General features: G+C 38.6%; 1 protein-coding gene across 2 annotated transcripts in view; it reads left to right on the top strand.

Moving 5' to 3' along the window:
• The window catches only part of GRIK1 (glutamate ionotropic receptor kainate type subunit 1), a 168,119-nt gene extending 153,104 nt beyond the window's left edge, over positions 1–15,015 (top strand). Inside the window, exons 16-18 of one of the 2 annotated variants that reach the window (XM_069870945.1) lie at positions 4,252–4,502; positions 6,908–7,073; positions 14,818–14,955. In XM_069870945.1, the coding sequence (XP_069727046.1) occupies positions 4,252–4,502; positions 6,908–7,057 (401 nt within the window). In that variant the 3' untranslated portion in view covers positions 7,058–7,073; positions 14,818–14,955. Of the gene's footprint in view, positions 1–4,251; positions 4,503–6,907; positions 7,074–14,817 lie in introns of both variants that reach the window. The other variant, XM_069870936.1, reaches the window with a different exon arrangement.
• Positions 15,016–16,300: the final 1,285 nt, after the last annotated feature.

Raw genomic sequence — 16,300 nt, 5'->3', positions numbered from 1 at the left:
CCTGCTTTTAGGCAAAATAGCTCCTTTTACCTCTGCTCATCTGCAAACAGTCTCTTTGAAAAGAAAAGAGGCAATATAGCAGTGGAGGCTACATCTGCAGAATGAGGCGGAATGACCTGCTTGCCTTATGGAGCATCCCCTATGTAACAAACTGGGTATCCTCTGTGCTGCTTGAGGTGCAAGTCGCTCTACTGAAATTCATTTTAGTTTGAGAAATCAGGTAGTATCTGTAGGAAAATGGAAGTGGATACGATAAATATTATGTCCAACATATGCATCTCCAAAAAAGCTGCATGAAAGCAGATGAATTTCTAATTATTTTGTGACCTCAGAGCAACACATAAAAATAGTGGGAAGCAATTGCAAGGTTCTGCATCAGGGATTCCGGTGTTAACTTAAGCAGAGTCTTAAGACTCCCAGTCTCTGTGAACTCTTTACAGTAGACATTTTTGGCATATCCAGTGTCCTTTTTGAGATTTTTCTGTTTGTGGAGAATGAGAAGGAGTGCCAGTTTTTCATGCTGGTTTCTTGTGAATAACTGGTACTGGGCAGCCAGATCTTGTTCCTCTGTAACATACTTCTCCATACTGCTTACATATGCATTTACTATATCATGCTCCATAAATAGCTATGCAATTTTATTGTCTTCAGGGGAATTATGCAAGGCAATATCAATTTATGCAGATATAATGGGTGAACTATTTTGTCCGTCAGTTCCTTGGTAGACCAGATATAAACAAGGGAGAAATATTGCTCCATTTTGAATTGTGATTTTTTATGCTACTGAGTACCTCAGACAGATTGTCATATAGACAATATTTTAAGCATATTTTTCCACTGGCCATGTGAGAACAGCTTTCTCACCCGAAGGAAAAAGATACAAAAACTAAAATTCTGAATAAAGACAAATATATGGCAAGGGTTTCATTGCAGTTATCAAGCTGCCACAATTTAAACCAAGAACAATGAAGGAATAATTGGAACAGATGGTAATCCTCAGAGAGAGGGCATCCATTGGTTATACAGCTGTGAAATATATTTATAAGATTTTTTTTTGTATGATAAATGTGCCTTATTTTTTTCTCAAGGAAAACCAGCAAAATTCAGGGGAATAGATATCTCAAGGCACTGTGGAATAATTCAGTACCAGCAGGCATCTTAAAGTCTTGAACAATTGATTCAATAAACAAGATAAGCCATGGAGATCCTTCCACTGTTCACATACCCCAAAGGCTCCATTATTTTTCTCATAGCATTCAAGGCTATTGATTGCAGAAGCTGCATGGAAAAAAAAAGATTACTTGTCCATGACCCTTAACACCAAAGTTTCAGCAAGTCTTAACTGGTCTGTATTCGTTTCTTCGGGAGAATGCTCAACCACATGGCTAGGTTTTGCAGCAGCAAAAGAATGTCTTGCACTCAAAAATTTCCAGTGAATGGGCTGAATATCGTCAATATTTGGCTCCCAAAGAAACAGGAAGGAAAATTTTTGACTATGAATCCAGGAAATGTACAATTTTATCAGAGCATCTTCTGTAAGTAAAAAAAAATGCAGATACAGGATGTCTTCTTGCCTCTTTGTGCTGAGTTAGGATAAAGGGGGTTTAGGCATATCAACAAACATCTTCACTTATATTTATTATGGAGCCGATGGGTCACAGAGAGGAGGGCTTTCATCAAATTCTTGGCAAAAAACATTATTAATGAAAACTCTGCAGCAATGATTGGTGGTGAACTTAATGTACTCTGGAAGTACTGCTATAGCAAAGACACCTCTAAGCAAAACCTATGCAAAATGTCACCCTGAGAGGAATCTGGTCGAAGAAAGCATTATTATTATAGATGTCAAAACAGGTATTAATTCCAGTATCACTGCCAGTGCTGACGCTAGTAATTCTAACACTAAAGCTATTACCAGTTACTTGGGAGACTGCTTAAATAGTGGATAGATGCATTTCTTGGCCTGAGAGGTAGGTTGCTAATAGCTCAGGGGCCATAAATGATATGCTGAATATTCAAAGAGGTGTTGAGATGGATTTGTGTGCAGTTCTAGTGCTCACCAACAAAACATCACCAATCTAACACTCCAAACACACTTGACAAACTTTAAAAGCATGTGTAAAAATATAGATGTACCTGTTACCCTCAAGACGACTTGTGATAATCCTACCAACGACATAAACATCACAGAAAAGAATGAAGATCCCCACAAATCCTGTGTTGTGACTCAGACATAACAGCTAATTCCTTTCAGACAAGGGAATATAGATGAGTCATACAATCTAACAGACTCCAGCTATTGGGGCGATAAACCTCTCGTACAAGAGAAAAAATTCTCCTTTTTCATCTGAGAGGTGCTGCTGTTTTCAGTTGCAATAATTCACTTCTCTGTGTAAAGACAGTTTTGAAAGGGGTATCCATTTTGTTTACAGTTGTGCATATTTTTGATTCTTTAATAGCATGCATAGAAATCCTCCATTCTTATAGCAGGCATATTTTTCTTTCAAAACTGGCTACCTCAATGAGTGGCTGCTGATTGCTGGCTTCCCAGATGGACTTTGTATAATCTGACACATGTCTCTTGGCATCTGTGGTCACAGCATGTCCTAGCGCTGGCAGTAAGATACACTGAAAAATAGCTGAGTGTTGGCACAACAAATAAAGAACTGCAATGTTTTTCACACCAATTCTTCTCAGACAATGCTGTGGCCTAGAGGAAATAGAAAACAGAGAGGAGGACTTGTATTCATCATACAAGTCTTTTTAATAGTGTCCTGCACGGCAATATAAGAAAGAAAACTGAAGCTGCGAGGCCAAATTTCCAAGGCTGTTTAGGTGCACAAAGACACAAAATAAGTGCCTAGGAGATTTGCTGAAATATCTGTATCTATGTGCACCTTGCTGTCACTGAAATTCTGGCACACATTCTGCCTTAAAGTTCATTTACCTTGATCAGAATGAGAGTTGAAACTGCTTAAATTTGCAGAAAATGTGACTTTTTGTGAAATTACAGCTTAAGAAAATAGTCTTATTAACGTGTTAAAAGAGAGGAAAGGATGGATAGTAGTTAGCTACATGGACAAAGGACTGATGACACTGACTCTATTTCAGCCCAGACACTAAATGCTTCCAACTGTAGGAAGTCCAATGTGATGGGATTTAGGGGCACATACATGCCTTTGAGAGCAAACAGCTTTTCTTGTAAACCTCTCCTGCTTGCCATCATAAAATCCTTGCACGATGAAGAAGAGTCTCTCTCACAAGGCCAAAACCAAATCCTGCTTGTCTATTATAATTAATCACAGGATTGCTGCTATTATTGTTGACATCCTTAGCTTCTGGCATTATGGGACAAGCTAACTGGTAGCAATTCCCTTTCACTAGGCACTGCTACAGAAGCAGGGTGAGGGGCAAGCCTCTTCCTTGTCCCCTTTAGGGCTGCAGACTTGTATTTCTGGAACAGCATGAGTTGGCTGAAGGGACTTAGAGGAGGCAGAGATTTTGGAAGACGGAGAGCCAGAGCAGACTGCCTGAGCGGCAAACCTAAGCAGATTGAACTGCCCAATGTGACCCAGCTATTTGCCAGGTCCTGTACAGGCCCATTAATGCTGCTGAGCCTGAAGACACATGATGTAGCAAGCTGTTGGCCTGAAAATAAAAAGTATGAAATGATTGCTATTTTCAGCTTGCAGTGCCAATATTGTTGCAAGTCATGGAAAAAAAGACTGGGCTGCCTTGTATTCTTATAAGCTGTAAGGCAGCTGAAGTGGAGTTATGGGCTTATGGAGGTATAAAAGAGAAGAGAATGAATCTCACTGACTGTGGGTTTTTCTTAGACAGCTACTCAGTTTACATGCAGTAGGAAAAATAAACAGATGTTGAAGTAAATAGAAGAGATACAAAGCAGAAAGGCTCAAAGGACACACAAAGCAATATCATAACACGATCTGGAGGAATTACTTAGCAAGAAAACTCTCTGCCAAGGCTTAAATAAACCTCAGTATGAAATCCTAGAAATTATAATGAATCCTCAAACAAATTATTGCACGAAAGGAGCCTTCTGCTTTCTAGTCCCCAGGGCAGACACTAACAGATAGTCCAATTCCAGCTGAAGAGAAACCAAGATCTTCTCACTGGAATAATCAGTCTTCCCGTAAGGGAGCAGTTTTGCTTCAGATAGCAGCAGCTTACTCCCTGCCTGCCTTCACTTTGTTGCAACCAGCACTGACAGGTCTTGCTTTCACCTTGCAGGGTCTCCTTACAGAGACAAGATCACCATCGCCATCCTCCAGCTCCAAGAAGAGGGAAAGCTCCACATGATGAAGGAAAAGTGGTGGCGAGGAAATGGCTGCCCCGAGGAGGACAGCAAAGAAGCCAGCGCGCTCGGGGTGGAGAATATTGGGGGTATCTTCATAGTGCTCGCTGCAGGGCTTGTTCTTTCAGTGTTTGTAGCCATTGGTGAATTTATATATAAATCAAGGAAAAACAGTGATATTGAGCAGGTAAGTCATCCATTTCCAGCTTGCTTTTATTTCTGGGAGGCTGAGGTTTGTGGATGTAGATGTGACTGCATTATGTGTCTCTTTGCCAGAGTGCAGTTTTTGCATTGTTGAACTCTCACCATGAGTTTCTGGAGCTAAAGACAAATAATTTATTAATAAGAACAGGGAAGTACCTCACTCACAATCCAATTACTGCTGTTTAGTATGGCAATGTAGAACAAGAGCAATTAATTTCTCAAATGGTTTCTATTTGATCTTTAAGACTTCAAGTACAAATTACATGGGAAAAGAATAAAACACAACTGGAGTTTATCTAAATGGCATTGGCATCAACTCTTTGACTAACAACAGGAATGTACTTCCAAATCCCCAAGTGTAATTTTTCTCTTGCTCTAGAAAGCATTTTTTGCACAGCCAGGGGTTTATACATTACTGAAGCATGCCCCTCAGAGGAGGGAGAATTACTGAAACGTGATGGATGCCACAGTAAAGTAAGATTATGGAGCCAAAGAAATTCTGGCTGTGGTTCCACTGGAGCGTAATGAGCAATTTAAGAGGACAAAGGGAAAACAAAGGAAATACTGTGTATAAATCACACCTTAAGTATTACAGCACTTTGTGAGATAGAATCAGTCATTAAAATAGAGTGTAAATACCCATTTACCAAACCAGCAGCCACTGTAAAAGAAACAAGACATGAGTGGTAACTGAGCATCTGTTAAGTTGTATGCCAACTTTCTTCCTGTGGCTGCCTTCCCTGGTGCCAGTTTGGTTCTTGTTCTGGTCATGTCCTAGACCCTGATGTGGCCCCGTTTGGCTCAAGTGCTATAGCTGCTCTGATCCTCCTCACATCAACAGGACTTATTGTAGGCATAAGGGTCACATTGCACTGCATGATCAGTGCCCCCTGAGGCAATCAGCAAGAGAAAGGTTCATATCACCTAACTTCAGGTTTCTAGACATAAGGCATCTACTCCCAAGTGAGTTATTTAAGCTCACTTTGCACTTTCAGATGGTAAAGGCAGGAGCTTTTCCATGGGCAATTCATTCTTTTCATTCAAAGCGTAATCCTGCAAGACTGATGGCATGGATGCCAGAAATTACTTTTAATAAAAATAACTTAACAAAGGCAGGAGGGATGAGTGGAGGAAAAGGAGAGCATTCTGAACAAGGTCTCAGAGGTGCAGTTCACACTGCACACAGCAGTGGTGCTGGGATGAGAGAGGGATTGACACCTGAGTAAAAACCAGAACTGAAGGCCTCGAGAGGACAATATCTGATTGTGGATAGGATAAATCACCTGTATCTCCTTGCTGCTGATAAGGGATCACCATAAACTAGAGCTACTCACCTTCTGTGGAAAGAGCTGAAAGGAAGTGAGCTTAATTCTACCATGAATCTTCCATTTCCAAATGGTACTTTGTGCTATATTGCATCCATGACACGTAATGCCAGTGTCAGTTGACTTGGTCCTCATGGTATCCTGCAGGAGAGGGCAGCTCCTGACCATGCAGACATCTCCGTATGTGCTTGAGCAAGCCCTTATTAAAGACAATGGCACCATCTATGAACAAGAGATGCAGCTCCTGTGAAGCAATTTTGCAGGCTATATCAGTGTTCCTGTTTTGGAATAAGTCACAGATAAAGGATGAATGTATTTTGTACCCGTGGCAGCTTTCTGATTAGTACTTTAACACTATAGAAAAGTTTTAGCACAAAATGTATAAAGAATGTATGGATAACTGTTTCATTCGTGTCTCAGGAGCGCTTTCATTCAAATACATTTTGGCAAACACTTGCAGCTGATTAAAATGTTTAGTATACATGCCAATATGGTGCAAAATATCCTGGAAACTCTTCAGAAGTCTGGGAAAGGCAGTGCATTCGTGAAGTCATAATTAAAGTAGACCTAAAGCTCTACATCACGAGGGAGTGTTAATTTACTTAGCAACATGTTGGGTGAATAACACAGTTTTCAGGGATATGTATTTATATACTGTTTCTTAAACTGTACTAATGTTTCACAGCAATGTGTTGTTTATTATAGGAAGTTTCTTAATAATTAAATTATTTAAGTGAGTTAATGGGTCAATATCATAGTTCTTTTCCAGAAGTAATTGTACAGAATGTGGAGTACCAGTGATTCCAGTGTTACTATCTGATTTCTCTCAGTTTGTTTTGGTTTTATTCTGGTGAATTAAGAAGCTTAGGTGGAAAATGCTATGCAATGTTTATTATCGCTAAGCTAATCCAAAGCATGAGTTGAATACAATCTACTACTTTTCTGTTTCCATAAATAGAGTCTCCTTTGATTTAAATAGCTTTGAATCTCATTCTCATGTTTGTTTTTAATTTTACTTCTTTCATTTATTTATTTTCTCCATTTTTCTTTTCTTGCATGCAAGGCCTTTTGTTTCTTTTACGGACTACAGTGTAAGCAAACCCATCCATCCAACTCTACCTCTGGCACCACCTTATCTACGGAGTTAGACTGTGGAAAGTTAATCCGAGAGGAACGAGGGATTCGAACACAGCCCTCAATTCACACTGTATAGTCAGGAAAGAAAAAAGGTGTGTCCAATGGAAAGCATTAAATTTAAATAGTGCACACAATGGCAAAGGTTGTACTCACCAACACAGAGTTAATGACTTCAAAGTGCCTCTTGCTTCAGCAGGAGATAAGCTTATCTAATACAAATTATCAAAGTCCTGGAAATCTGGGCAGTTTAAATGCATATCACAGAATATTATTACACCTACAGCGAAGAGTTAGTGCAATAGACTGTAGTAGATTTTAAGAGTTATCACAGTCTCTAACTACAATTGTCATCTTTTCATTTCATGAGATAATTCATCTTTTACAGGTAAGAAAAACTATTTACCTCCTTTTCATCTTCTACCAAACCTAAGTGAACCAATAGCAATCTCATTACTAAAAAGCATGGAGAAATATTTTGCTTGATCTCTGCAAAAGCACTCAGCACATGGGCCAGGCAGTTCTTTATAAACCTGAGAAAATAACCTGCAGGGCTCCATTAACTTTCTGAACCCCTTTTATAATCAGCCAGAGACTTTTAGCTGGCACATCTTATTCCCAGTGTCAATATTTAATGAATTTTAATTCATCCATTTAAAATTCATTAACCAAAGCCTCCAAGTAACTATCATAACACAAAATCATATCTATCAGTTAAATTTTATGCCATGTAACCATTAACATTTAAGAACATATTCAACAAAAGCACCCTCAGGCACTCCTAGTATATAGCTTTCTCAGAATAACTCTGTTGGCTTAGCTTGAGCAATTCATGATGTTCACTATTGTAAGGCTTTGTAACATAGAAAACTCCTTTGAGGCAAAGTCAGGGTATCAATTTATATCAAACACTAAAGCCTTGGCATTGTTTTGCATATTGAAATGTGCAAGGAAACTTTTGTGTAGGAGGTTGGTACTGCATGCTTTTTATACCCTGAAAGTATGACAGTTTGATTTCCTCTAGCCCTCAGCTAGTCTGAGGTCTGATGGGGCAAGAGACAATGGGCTGGATCGGTTGTTGCCACAAAAAGAAATAATACAACAATTTGATATACACAGAATGTATATAAATGCCAGCTCATACAATGTCATGAACCGTGGCAAACAACCATTTTTCCAAAACCTGATTATCTTTCTGTATTTTGTTATATCTCAGTTTACCACTGGTTTCACCAATGCATTTCCCACCCTTTGCACCTACTTTATGTTTTCTTGCCTACTGTAGTTCCTCCTTATCAAACAAGTTAATGATCTCTTTCATTGAGGGGCCATTTCTAGACTCTGCTGCAATTAGGAAACTTGTCTGAGTAGATTCCTTTACACTCAGTTGCTGAAGTGCTGCGGTGAAGCTCTGCCCTCCTCTTGAGTTGCTTCTGTCATACCTGGCTGCTGAGAAAAGCCAGAGAATACAGTGACTTGTGTTTTCTTTCTACTCGTATTACAGTTTTTTGCTCACATTACTTATGATGGCAGTAGGCTTAAGTATTTTTTGCGATGAAGATGTACTGCTCAGAGCTAGGCTGTACGAGTTCTCTACTAGTGCTCATCCATGTGTGTGTGTTTATGCTCCACTTCAGACACTGCAAAAAATTGTCTTTCACAAAATGGCACTTCAAATTGTTTGAATAGCTCCTTGAAATCTTTGGTTCATCATAAAATGAGCCTTCTTGCCAGCAAAGACCTGAATTAGATCTTCTGCATCCCTGATACAACAAAACACTGCTGTTTGCAGTTTCCCAGTAGCAGAGACTTAAAACTAATTAAATTCATCTTCTCTCAGCTCTCAGAGGAGAAGGATAATTCCTAATGTGTTTACTTCTGTGCAAGAAATCCTTTGAGCTGCAGGTTCTACCAGTTTTCTAATCACTGTTTAGATTATGTTTAGAATTCAGAAAGTTTCTGTCACTTTTAGGGTAAACATTTCCTATCTGTCAAGAAAACAGACGCATTGCTAGCAACAGTCATCATTACCCCTTGTCTAGCTTTCCCCACAGACAACCTCATAGACTTCAACTTGTCTATGGGAATAACAAAGCAGCTCCTCCTTTCCGTAACAGAGCTTCATACATAACGACAAAAAGAGTTAGTAAAAAGCTTTACTTGCTCCTTAGCAGTTACACCAGCAGCTGAGGCAGTGAAGAGCCAGCATGCCACCCAAGGGCTAATAAATCTATGCTTGTAAAGGCAGTTTTTGCAAAATTTGCTGTGGTTCTACAAAAAGGCAGGTGCCTTGAGGTTAATGGTGAGGCTCGAGAAGGCAGTGTCCACTGTATCTTCCATTAAGTGCATGGCACCTGGGAGGACTCCTGCATAGACATAACAAGCTTCAAGAAGTCTTAAAGCATTCAAGGATTTTCTGCTTATCAGTGCTCTAAGCTTCTATGTCAGCTGTACTTTGAAATTTGGCCACAAAAGATTACTCTGTTCACAAATACAGATGGTCACCACTTGCAGCCTTGTAACTGCACCCAGGACCCAATAATCAAATCAGATCCTTTTTCAGGTGTATTTTAGCACTGGTACCTTGCTGTGCAATCAGCACAGAGCCCACAACTCTGCCTGTGATGGATGAGCTACAGTAGACTCCATCAGTTCTGGCACTGTGACACCAGTAAAGCATAGCCAAACCTATTTTGGGAGAAAAATGGCTATAAGCATTACCTTATGTCATTTTGTATTAATTTTTGTTCTGCTGTTGCTGCATTTTACTCAGAACTGCCAAACTATTTATATTTATAACTGTTTGGAAGAAAAAAAACAAACCCAAAAAATATGCAATTTGACACACAGAAGCCACCTACCATTGAAAGCAAAGGAGACGTGAACAAGCTAGTCCCAAGCCATTGCCAGGTTGATTTGGCTGGGGTCAATGTGCCTACCTTTATTTAGTGGCAGTTCCTGGCCTCATCAAACAGTCTGCAGTCCAATTAGGCAATGATACAGGGGGAAGGAGGGAGAACCAACCAGACGAGAAAAGAGTGAGAGGAAAAAAGGCAATACGACCACTATTTCAGAGAGCTAGGATGAAGGTGGATGAACAACATGCCTGCACTGCAGAACTAAATCAGGCATAAAAATAACACTTCCCACAACTAGATAGATATTTGCTCAAAGTACTGCCACAATATCATGTCCTTGTACCATCTCTCTCAGATCAAAGCCTTGAATCTTCGCATCTTTAGCTCTTTGGAAACAAAGAAGGGGGAGAAGAAAGAAATTCCCTATCTCAGTGAGGATATTTGTGAGGCTGTCAGGTCTACAAACTGCACCTCTTCAATGAACATCTGTTTGACCTCCTCCATTTTCAGGCCACCCCGCCTCCAAACATGACAGTGGTCATCTGTGACTTCAGTGAGCCATCCTATTTGTGTTTAGATGGTTTGTGAGACCAGCAAGTATCTTTACTGATTCTTTTTCTTGTAAACAGGAAACTTAGGAAAAGTTTACGTAACTGAGGAAGCATTAAAATAATCTATGGATTATTTTCATACTGTTTTGACACTTGCTGTTCAATAGACTCTGACAGTTTAAAAGACTTAATTTAGTGATATACTCACGCAATTAGCCATCAGTGACAGAATGCTCAAACAGATTCTTAATGTGCTGCAGCAGCAGTTTGCTCACTAGGAGAAACTATTTTGGGTATTTTCCTTTGGTGCACTATGCACAAACAAATCACTTTTCTTCCAGGAGAAGACATATGCCAGCATCCCAGCTTCACAGTGACGAGTGCCCTGTAGAAGAAAAATCCTGACTTCTGCACTTCCTTTTCTGTGCCTAAGCCAATCAGGTGTTCTTCCAGAATAAAATCTGCCCCACTTCCTTCAATTTTCATAGCTCTCAGTTCTCCAACATAGCACATACAATCTTTTGGTTGTTGTTATTTATTTGCTTTTGCAAGGTGTTGATAAAATGCATTTGGAAAGTCTTATCCCCAGCTGTAGCCCAGAAGCATAAGAAACAGATCTATAATGCCGGAGTATGGGATCTTTTTTTTTTTTTTCAGTCTTATTTCTACTTTATTTTATGTTATTTTTTAAATCCCAAATCTATAATTATCCTAAAGCTTAACACAATCTTCTGTATGGGAGTGTAAGGACGGAATTGGGAGCTTCATGCCCAAGCTTTTAGAGTCCACTGAAAAGACCAAAGGGCAAAGAGAAAGAGTCTCACATCACAAGGAGAGCAAAATCTATTCTGTTTTTAAAGGATGACATTTCCTCTTAGCTTCACATGCCATGTCCTGCAGCGTTTTGACACTGCTAGAATGAGAAAGTCAAGCTGACTAAAAGCAGAATGTTAAACTTGTTACTCTTGTTAAATGTATTGCTCTGTGCCTACTCTGCTTTCATTCTTGTCAAGACCTCAAAAGTGGACTTAACAGCATGTTAAAAAATAGCTCTTTAAAGAAACCTTTTCAGTCTGGCTATCTGTATATGTGACTAAAAGAACAGTATATTGCCCTTTTAAATGGAATTTTAATGTCACTGTCCCCTTTTTAAAGGCTACTGTAATTATGCTGCAGACATGGCCATCTTGGGAGTCCCCACTGAATGTGTTTCTTGTCCGTGATTTTCCTATATATCCAACAGCATTCTGGCTGAGTTTGTACTTGCTCTGTACTACAGTTTTCTACTACTTGAAAGCCAGGGCAATCCAGTTTTCAAACATCTGTTTGGTTTCCTAATTGCATGCACAAGATTGGAGATAAACAGGTTTTTGAGCTGTGCTTCCTGGGGTTCAAAAGAAAGTTCACATTTAACTGTCCTTCTGAATGAGTAACCAGACCCCTGAAGGTTCAAAGCATCATCTCAGATTGCTCTTTTATACCATCTGAAGCTCTGCGTGAAGGTAGAGGGACAGAGAAAGCCTTGTGTCTTTCACATTTGTAGTGCTATTTGCCACCTCCAACTGGCTTTCTCAAAGGTGGTAGGATCTCAGACAGGAATATGTGCAAAATTGATCAGAGCCATAGTTACGTCCAAAGTTATGTGAATAACTTCGAAAAATCAGTCCAGGGTCTTAAATCTACATTTAATTCATTGCCCCAGGTTGATGAAACTCATGCCAGTGGTGTTTTATGTCCCTCAAAACTAAGCATAATGCAACTGTGAAGGTAAAACTGCTTTTGTGGGTTTACAAAGCTAGGAGCAGGAGTTGCAAGGTGTAAGATCCATGAAGCTATCACTGTAAACCTGATTCCTGTCCCTCTCCCAAACCACTGTCTCTGTAGGATGGCCAAGTCCATTCCCATGTGTGTTTGAGTGTGTTTCAGCATCTCTCGTGGGTAAGCAACTCACTAGGGCCTTGCACTGCCAGGGTGAGATAGGATTGAGTCTCCATAAGGCAGAGACATTTCAGATTTTGAATGTCCTGCATCCATATTTTTTTGGGTGGATAAACATGATCAGTTTACAGAAAAGATCATCAATGAGAAGAGTAATGTTTTTGTATTGTTTTAGATGTAACTGCTATTGATGAACAACTAGGTAAAAGTTGAATTCTTAGAGAAGACCTAAACATCCAAGCCTTTTCCAAGAACAGCTTGAAGTATTTCTTATAATATTTATTTTAAAATTCAAAACTGAGTTGGAAGTAGAACAAGTAGGCACTTCACAAATCACATAGTCAGATATTAAAAGCTTCATGTACCTAATGTTAGCAATATGTTTCAAATATCTAACTGCACATGTAAAATAATCTTTAAAGGAACTGTTTTGTTGATATGAAATGGAAGGGCATAATGACAATTCCATACTCCGGATATTATGAATCAATTTGGAAAAATAAAATATAAGTGTATTAGCAAGGCATTAAAATGCACTATTTCATCTGCAGAAATCGTCCCTGTATGCAGTTTGCAGAGACTGATGACTATTATTAAATACACACATAATATGTAGGTTAGTAAGAACAGGGAAAGAAAATAAAAATAAATCTGATCAAAACTAAGAGAGCAGAGAGAAATATCTGTGCTAAGTCATCCACTAAAAGAATACTTGGAAGTAAGTGGTGCTACTCTCTAAAAAAAGCCCAAAGAAATTTAGAAATAGTGTCAGTATTAGGATGATACCTGCTTCACCTGCTGCTTCAAAAGGGCGTTGGACAGCAGTAGACACTTTTGACTGTAACTCTAGTAATGCTGGGATTCCTGAGGTGCATTATCAAAAGGAATATTTAAATGATAATTGCACCAGCAAATTCCTGGCTATTTCGGACAGTAATTTGGAAAAAAAAATAAAACAATAAAAAAAAAACCTGCCCTGGTCTATGCTATTACATTTTTGGGCTGTCATGAATCAATAGTTTAATTTATGTAGACTTAAGAATTTTAGATGAACAAAAATTAGATATCTGTTTGCAGCCCATCCCATGAATCAACATGATGACATACACAAGATCATATACATTTAAAATACACACACACACACAGAGGTGTACTGATATCTTGAGCTCATTGCAGAACCACAGTTACCCGTATTATAGGGAAGATTTATACTGAAGAGGAAGAAGCATGGTGTGTGGAATTCACTTCCCTGGGATTCATTTGTTACCTTAAGCAAATGATTTAACTTTGATCCAAGTTACTCTCATACTCTCTTTTGCATTTGAAAATACTCCTGTAGAATTGCTGGCTACTAGGAAGCTTGAGTTTTCTTCTTGTGAAATAATATGTCCGGTTTTACTTTTGTTAGCCATTTAACTGAGGTCACTATTTGATTATTACTGGTTAAGAACTGAACATTGCTTACCTTGCATTGGTATCACTCTAGAAATTGTATTTGATACAAAGAACGACATCTGCATGGTGTTGCTGCCATTTTACAAGAGCTGTAGTTTTAATCAGTTGTTTTAAAGTTGGTAATTTGTGCAGTTTTTGAAAGGGTTTAGTAGGAAGGATTTATTCAGCTTGATGAAGGTAAGGTGGTTAAAGCTTTATTTCCCACTGCTACCGTTACTTCATTTTATATATAAATCATCTATTTATATATATTTGCATGGAACTTTTTTTTTTTTGCATTGCTAGATACTTCCACTTACTGCCTTTTTGTATTATTTTGTTACATGTAATTATTCCAGATGTAGATTTTAAATTATACTCCCACTTACCCAAAATGAGTTTGTTAATGTTGTGATGGTGGGAATTAAAAAGATTTATGTTTTTTTCTAAATTATTCAGCTACCTTATTCTTGTGGTCATTTTCTCGTTTCTTCAACATATAATATTTGAAAAAGATTCTCTCCAAAGAAAGAAGACAATTGAGACCTGTGCTATAGTTTAGAAATGTTTGTTAATTTTGTGAGGGGAATATAACTAAACCACAAAGAACTCTTCAAAAATTGCGTTCTTTGTTTTTGCTAGTATACGCCCTTTTTTTTTGTGGCTGTTATTTGTGATTTTAAAAAGAAGATATCTTTTCTTTTAAGGTCAGGAGGAAATTTACCTACTGAAAAGGGGTAAGTTTTATGATATGAAGCCACCAAAACATTGCAAATGCATCTGTGTAGAATTTCAGAAACATTCATAATCAGCTTTAGCTAAGCCAAAGTTAAATTAAATTCAGTGGAAGCCAACTTAGGCAAAACATGACTTATACTGACTTACCTATTATACCTCAGGGGTTTATTCAAAGCTGGCAGAACCGACCAGAGAAGCTTTCTGACCCAAACAGTAAGATCTCAGGTCCCTGCTTCTAAAAAAACACCATTTGTGGAAAGAATATGGTCAAACTCTGCCTTCAGTGAGAAGTTTTTAATGCCATTTCCATTTTCCACCAGTGTCTTTCTTTCAATGCGATAATGGAGGAGCTTGGAATTTCACTCAAGCATCAGAAGAAGTTAAAGAAAAGGTCAAGAACGAAGGGGAAGTCTTCATTCACAAGTATCCTTACTTGTCACCAGAGGCGGACACTGAGGAAAGAAACCATAGCGTGAGCAAGAGAGACCCCTTTGAGGAAATATCAGGAACAAAAAACATTGCTGCCTACAAGTTGATTGTGGTGGGATTTCTGAAATATCGACATTTACCTTGTTCTTCAGAAATTCTCTGTGGTTTCTTTTTTTAATTTAGAGGTACAACAGTTTAAATGCTTACATAGACTGATGTACTACTAATCATCTGGGAAGTGTCTCACTATTTCTTTTGAGATGGATTTGTATGCTCACCTGTTTTGCATCTCTCTTCCCCTCCCCATGCATCGCTGTATGTGCTTTCTAAATAAATAAATAAACAAAGACAGGGTTCTTCTTTTCCAATAAACTGGGAGTGGAACTTTTTTTTCCTTTTGAAGAAAAGATTGTGGTTCTACTGAGCACAGTTGTCTACAAACCAAGACACAGACAACCAAAGTAAAAATTCATGTAATTAACTCATAAGCATTGACTAACAAGGTACCCAGTATTAAGTTATTTGTATTTTCTCTGATATTGTAAGGAACACTCTTTGGGTTCTTTTCCATGATAAAAATTGTTTTTCCTTATCTTCTCTCTTTTTAATTTCTTTTAAAATATGATTATTAGGTAATACCATGGCTCCAGGTTCTAGATGTTCAAAAAGAAAAACCAAAATCACAAGAGTAATGATCAGTGAACAGGGGAAGACAACATGGACATCATCACACTGCCGTATCCTCCAGCTCCTCATAACAATAAAACAATTCTTGTCTTCAAAATTAAAATCCCTTAGAAATAAGAGCCAAGAAAATTCAATTTATAACAAATCTTGACCACAAAGATAATAACATCTCATAGGAATGCAGCCAGTGTTCTGAAATTGAAACCTTTTCTTGCAGTGGCTGGGGACAAAGGCAAAATGTTTGAACAGTGAAGAAGAAATTAAGTCTTTTTTGTAAAGAAACTTCTGTCTGAAGAACAGTGATGCATTATAGCAGAAGATCCCTCCATTCAGCCCCCAGAAACTGTTCCCCCAGAATCCGTTCCTTTATATTGCAGTGAGGTGAAGCATGTTTATATTTATTGCTGTGATGTCTCTGTGTTTAATTCTGTTATTCTTGGGGATTTTTTTGGTGCCAGCTAATTAGGTCTGGGGACGCCTGCAAAACGAAAAGGGTGAAATGTAGGCACATACACACTTCAAGGGATGAAGGTGGATGTAGGAGATGGATGTTCCTTGTGCCCAGCAGCTGGGAGCTGTACCCCTGCTGTCCTACACACCAGCTTATATAAATAGAGCTAGTCTGTCCAGGGCAATCTCACCACTATGACTGCCTCTAATCCTGAGGTGAGGCTGAAAAAGGGAACC

The sequence above is a fragment of the Phaenicophaeus curvirostris genome, chromosome 1 (genome assembly GCF_032191515.1).
Source record: "Phaenicophaeus curvirostris isolate KB17595 chromosome 1, BPBGC_Pcur_1.0, whole genome shotgun sequence".
Taxonomy (NCBI): domain Eukaryota; kingdom Metazoa; phylum Chordata; class Aves; order Cuculiformes; family Cuculidae; genus Phaenicophaeus; species Phaenicophaeus curvirostris.
This window is presented reverse-complemented; position numbering and strand designations above follow the sequence as displayed.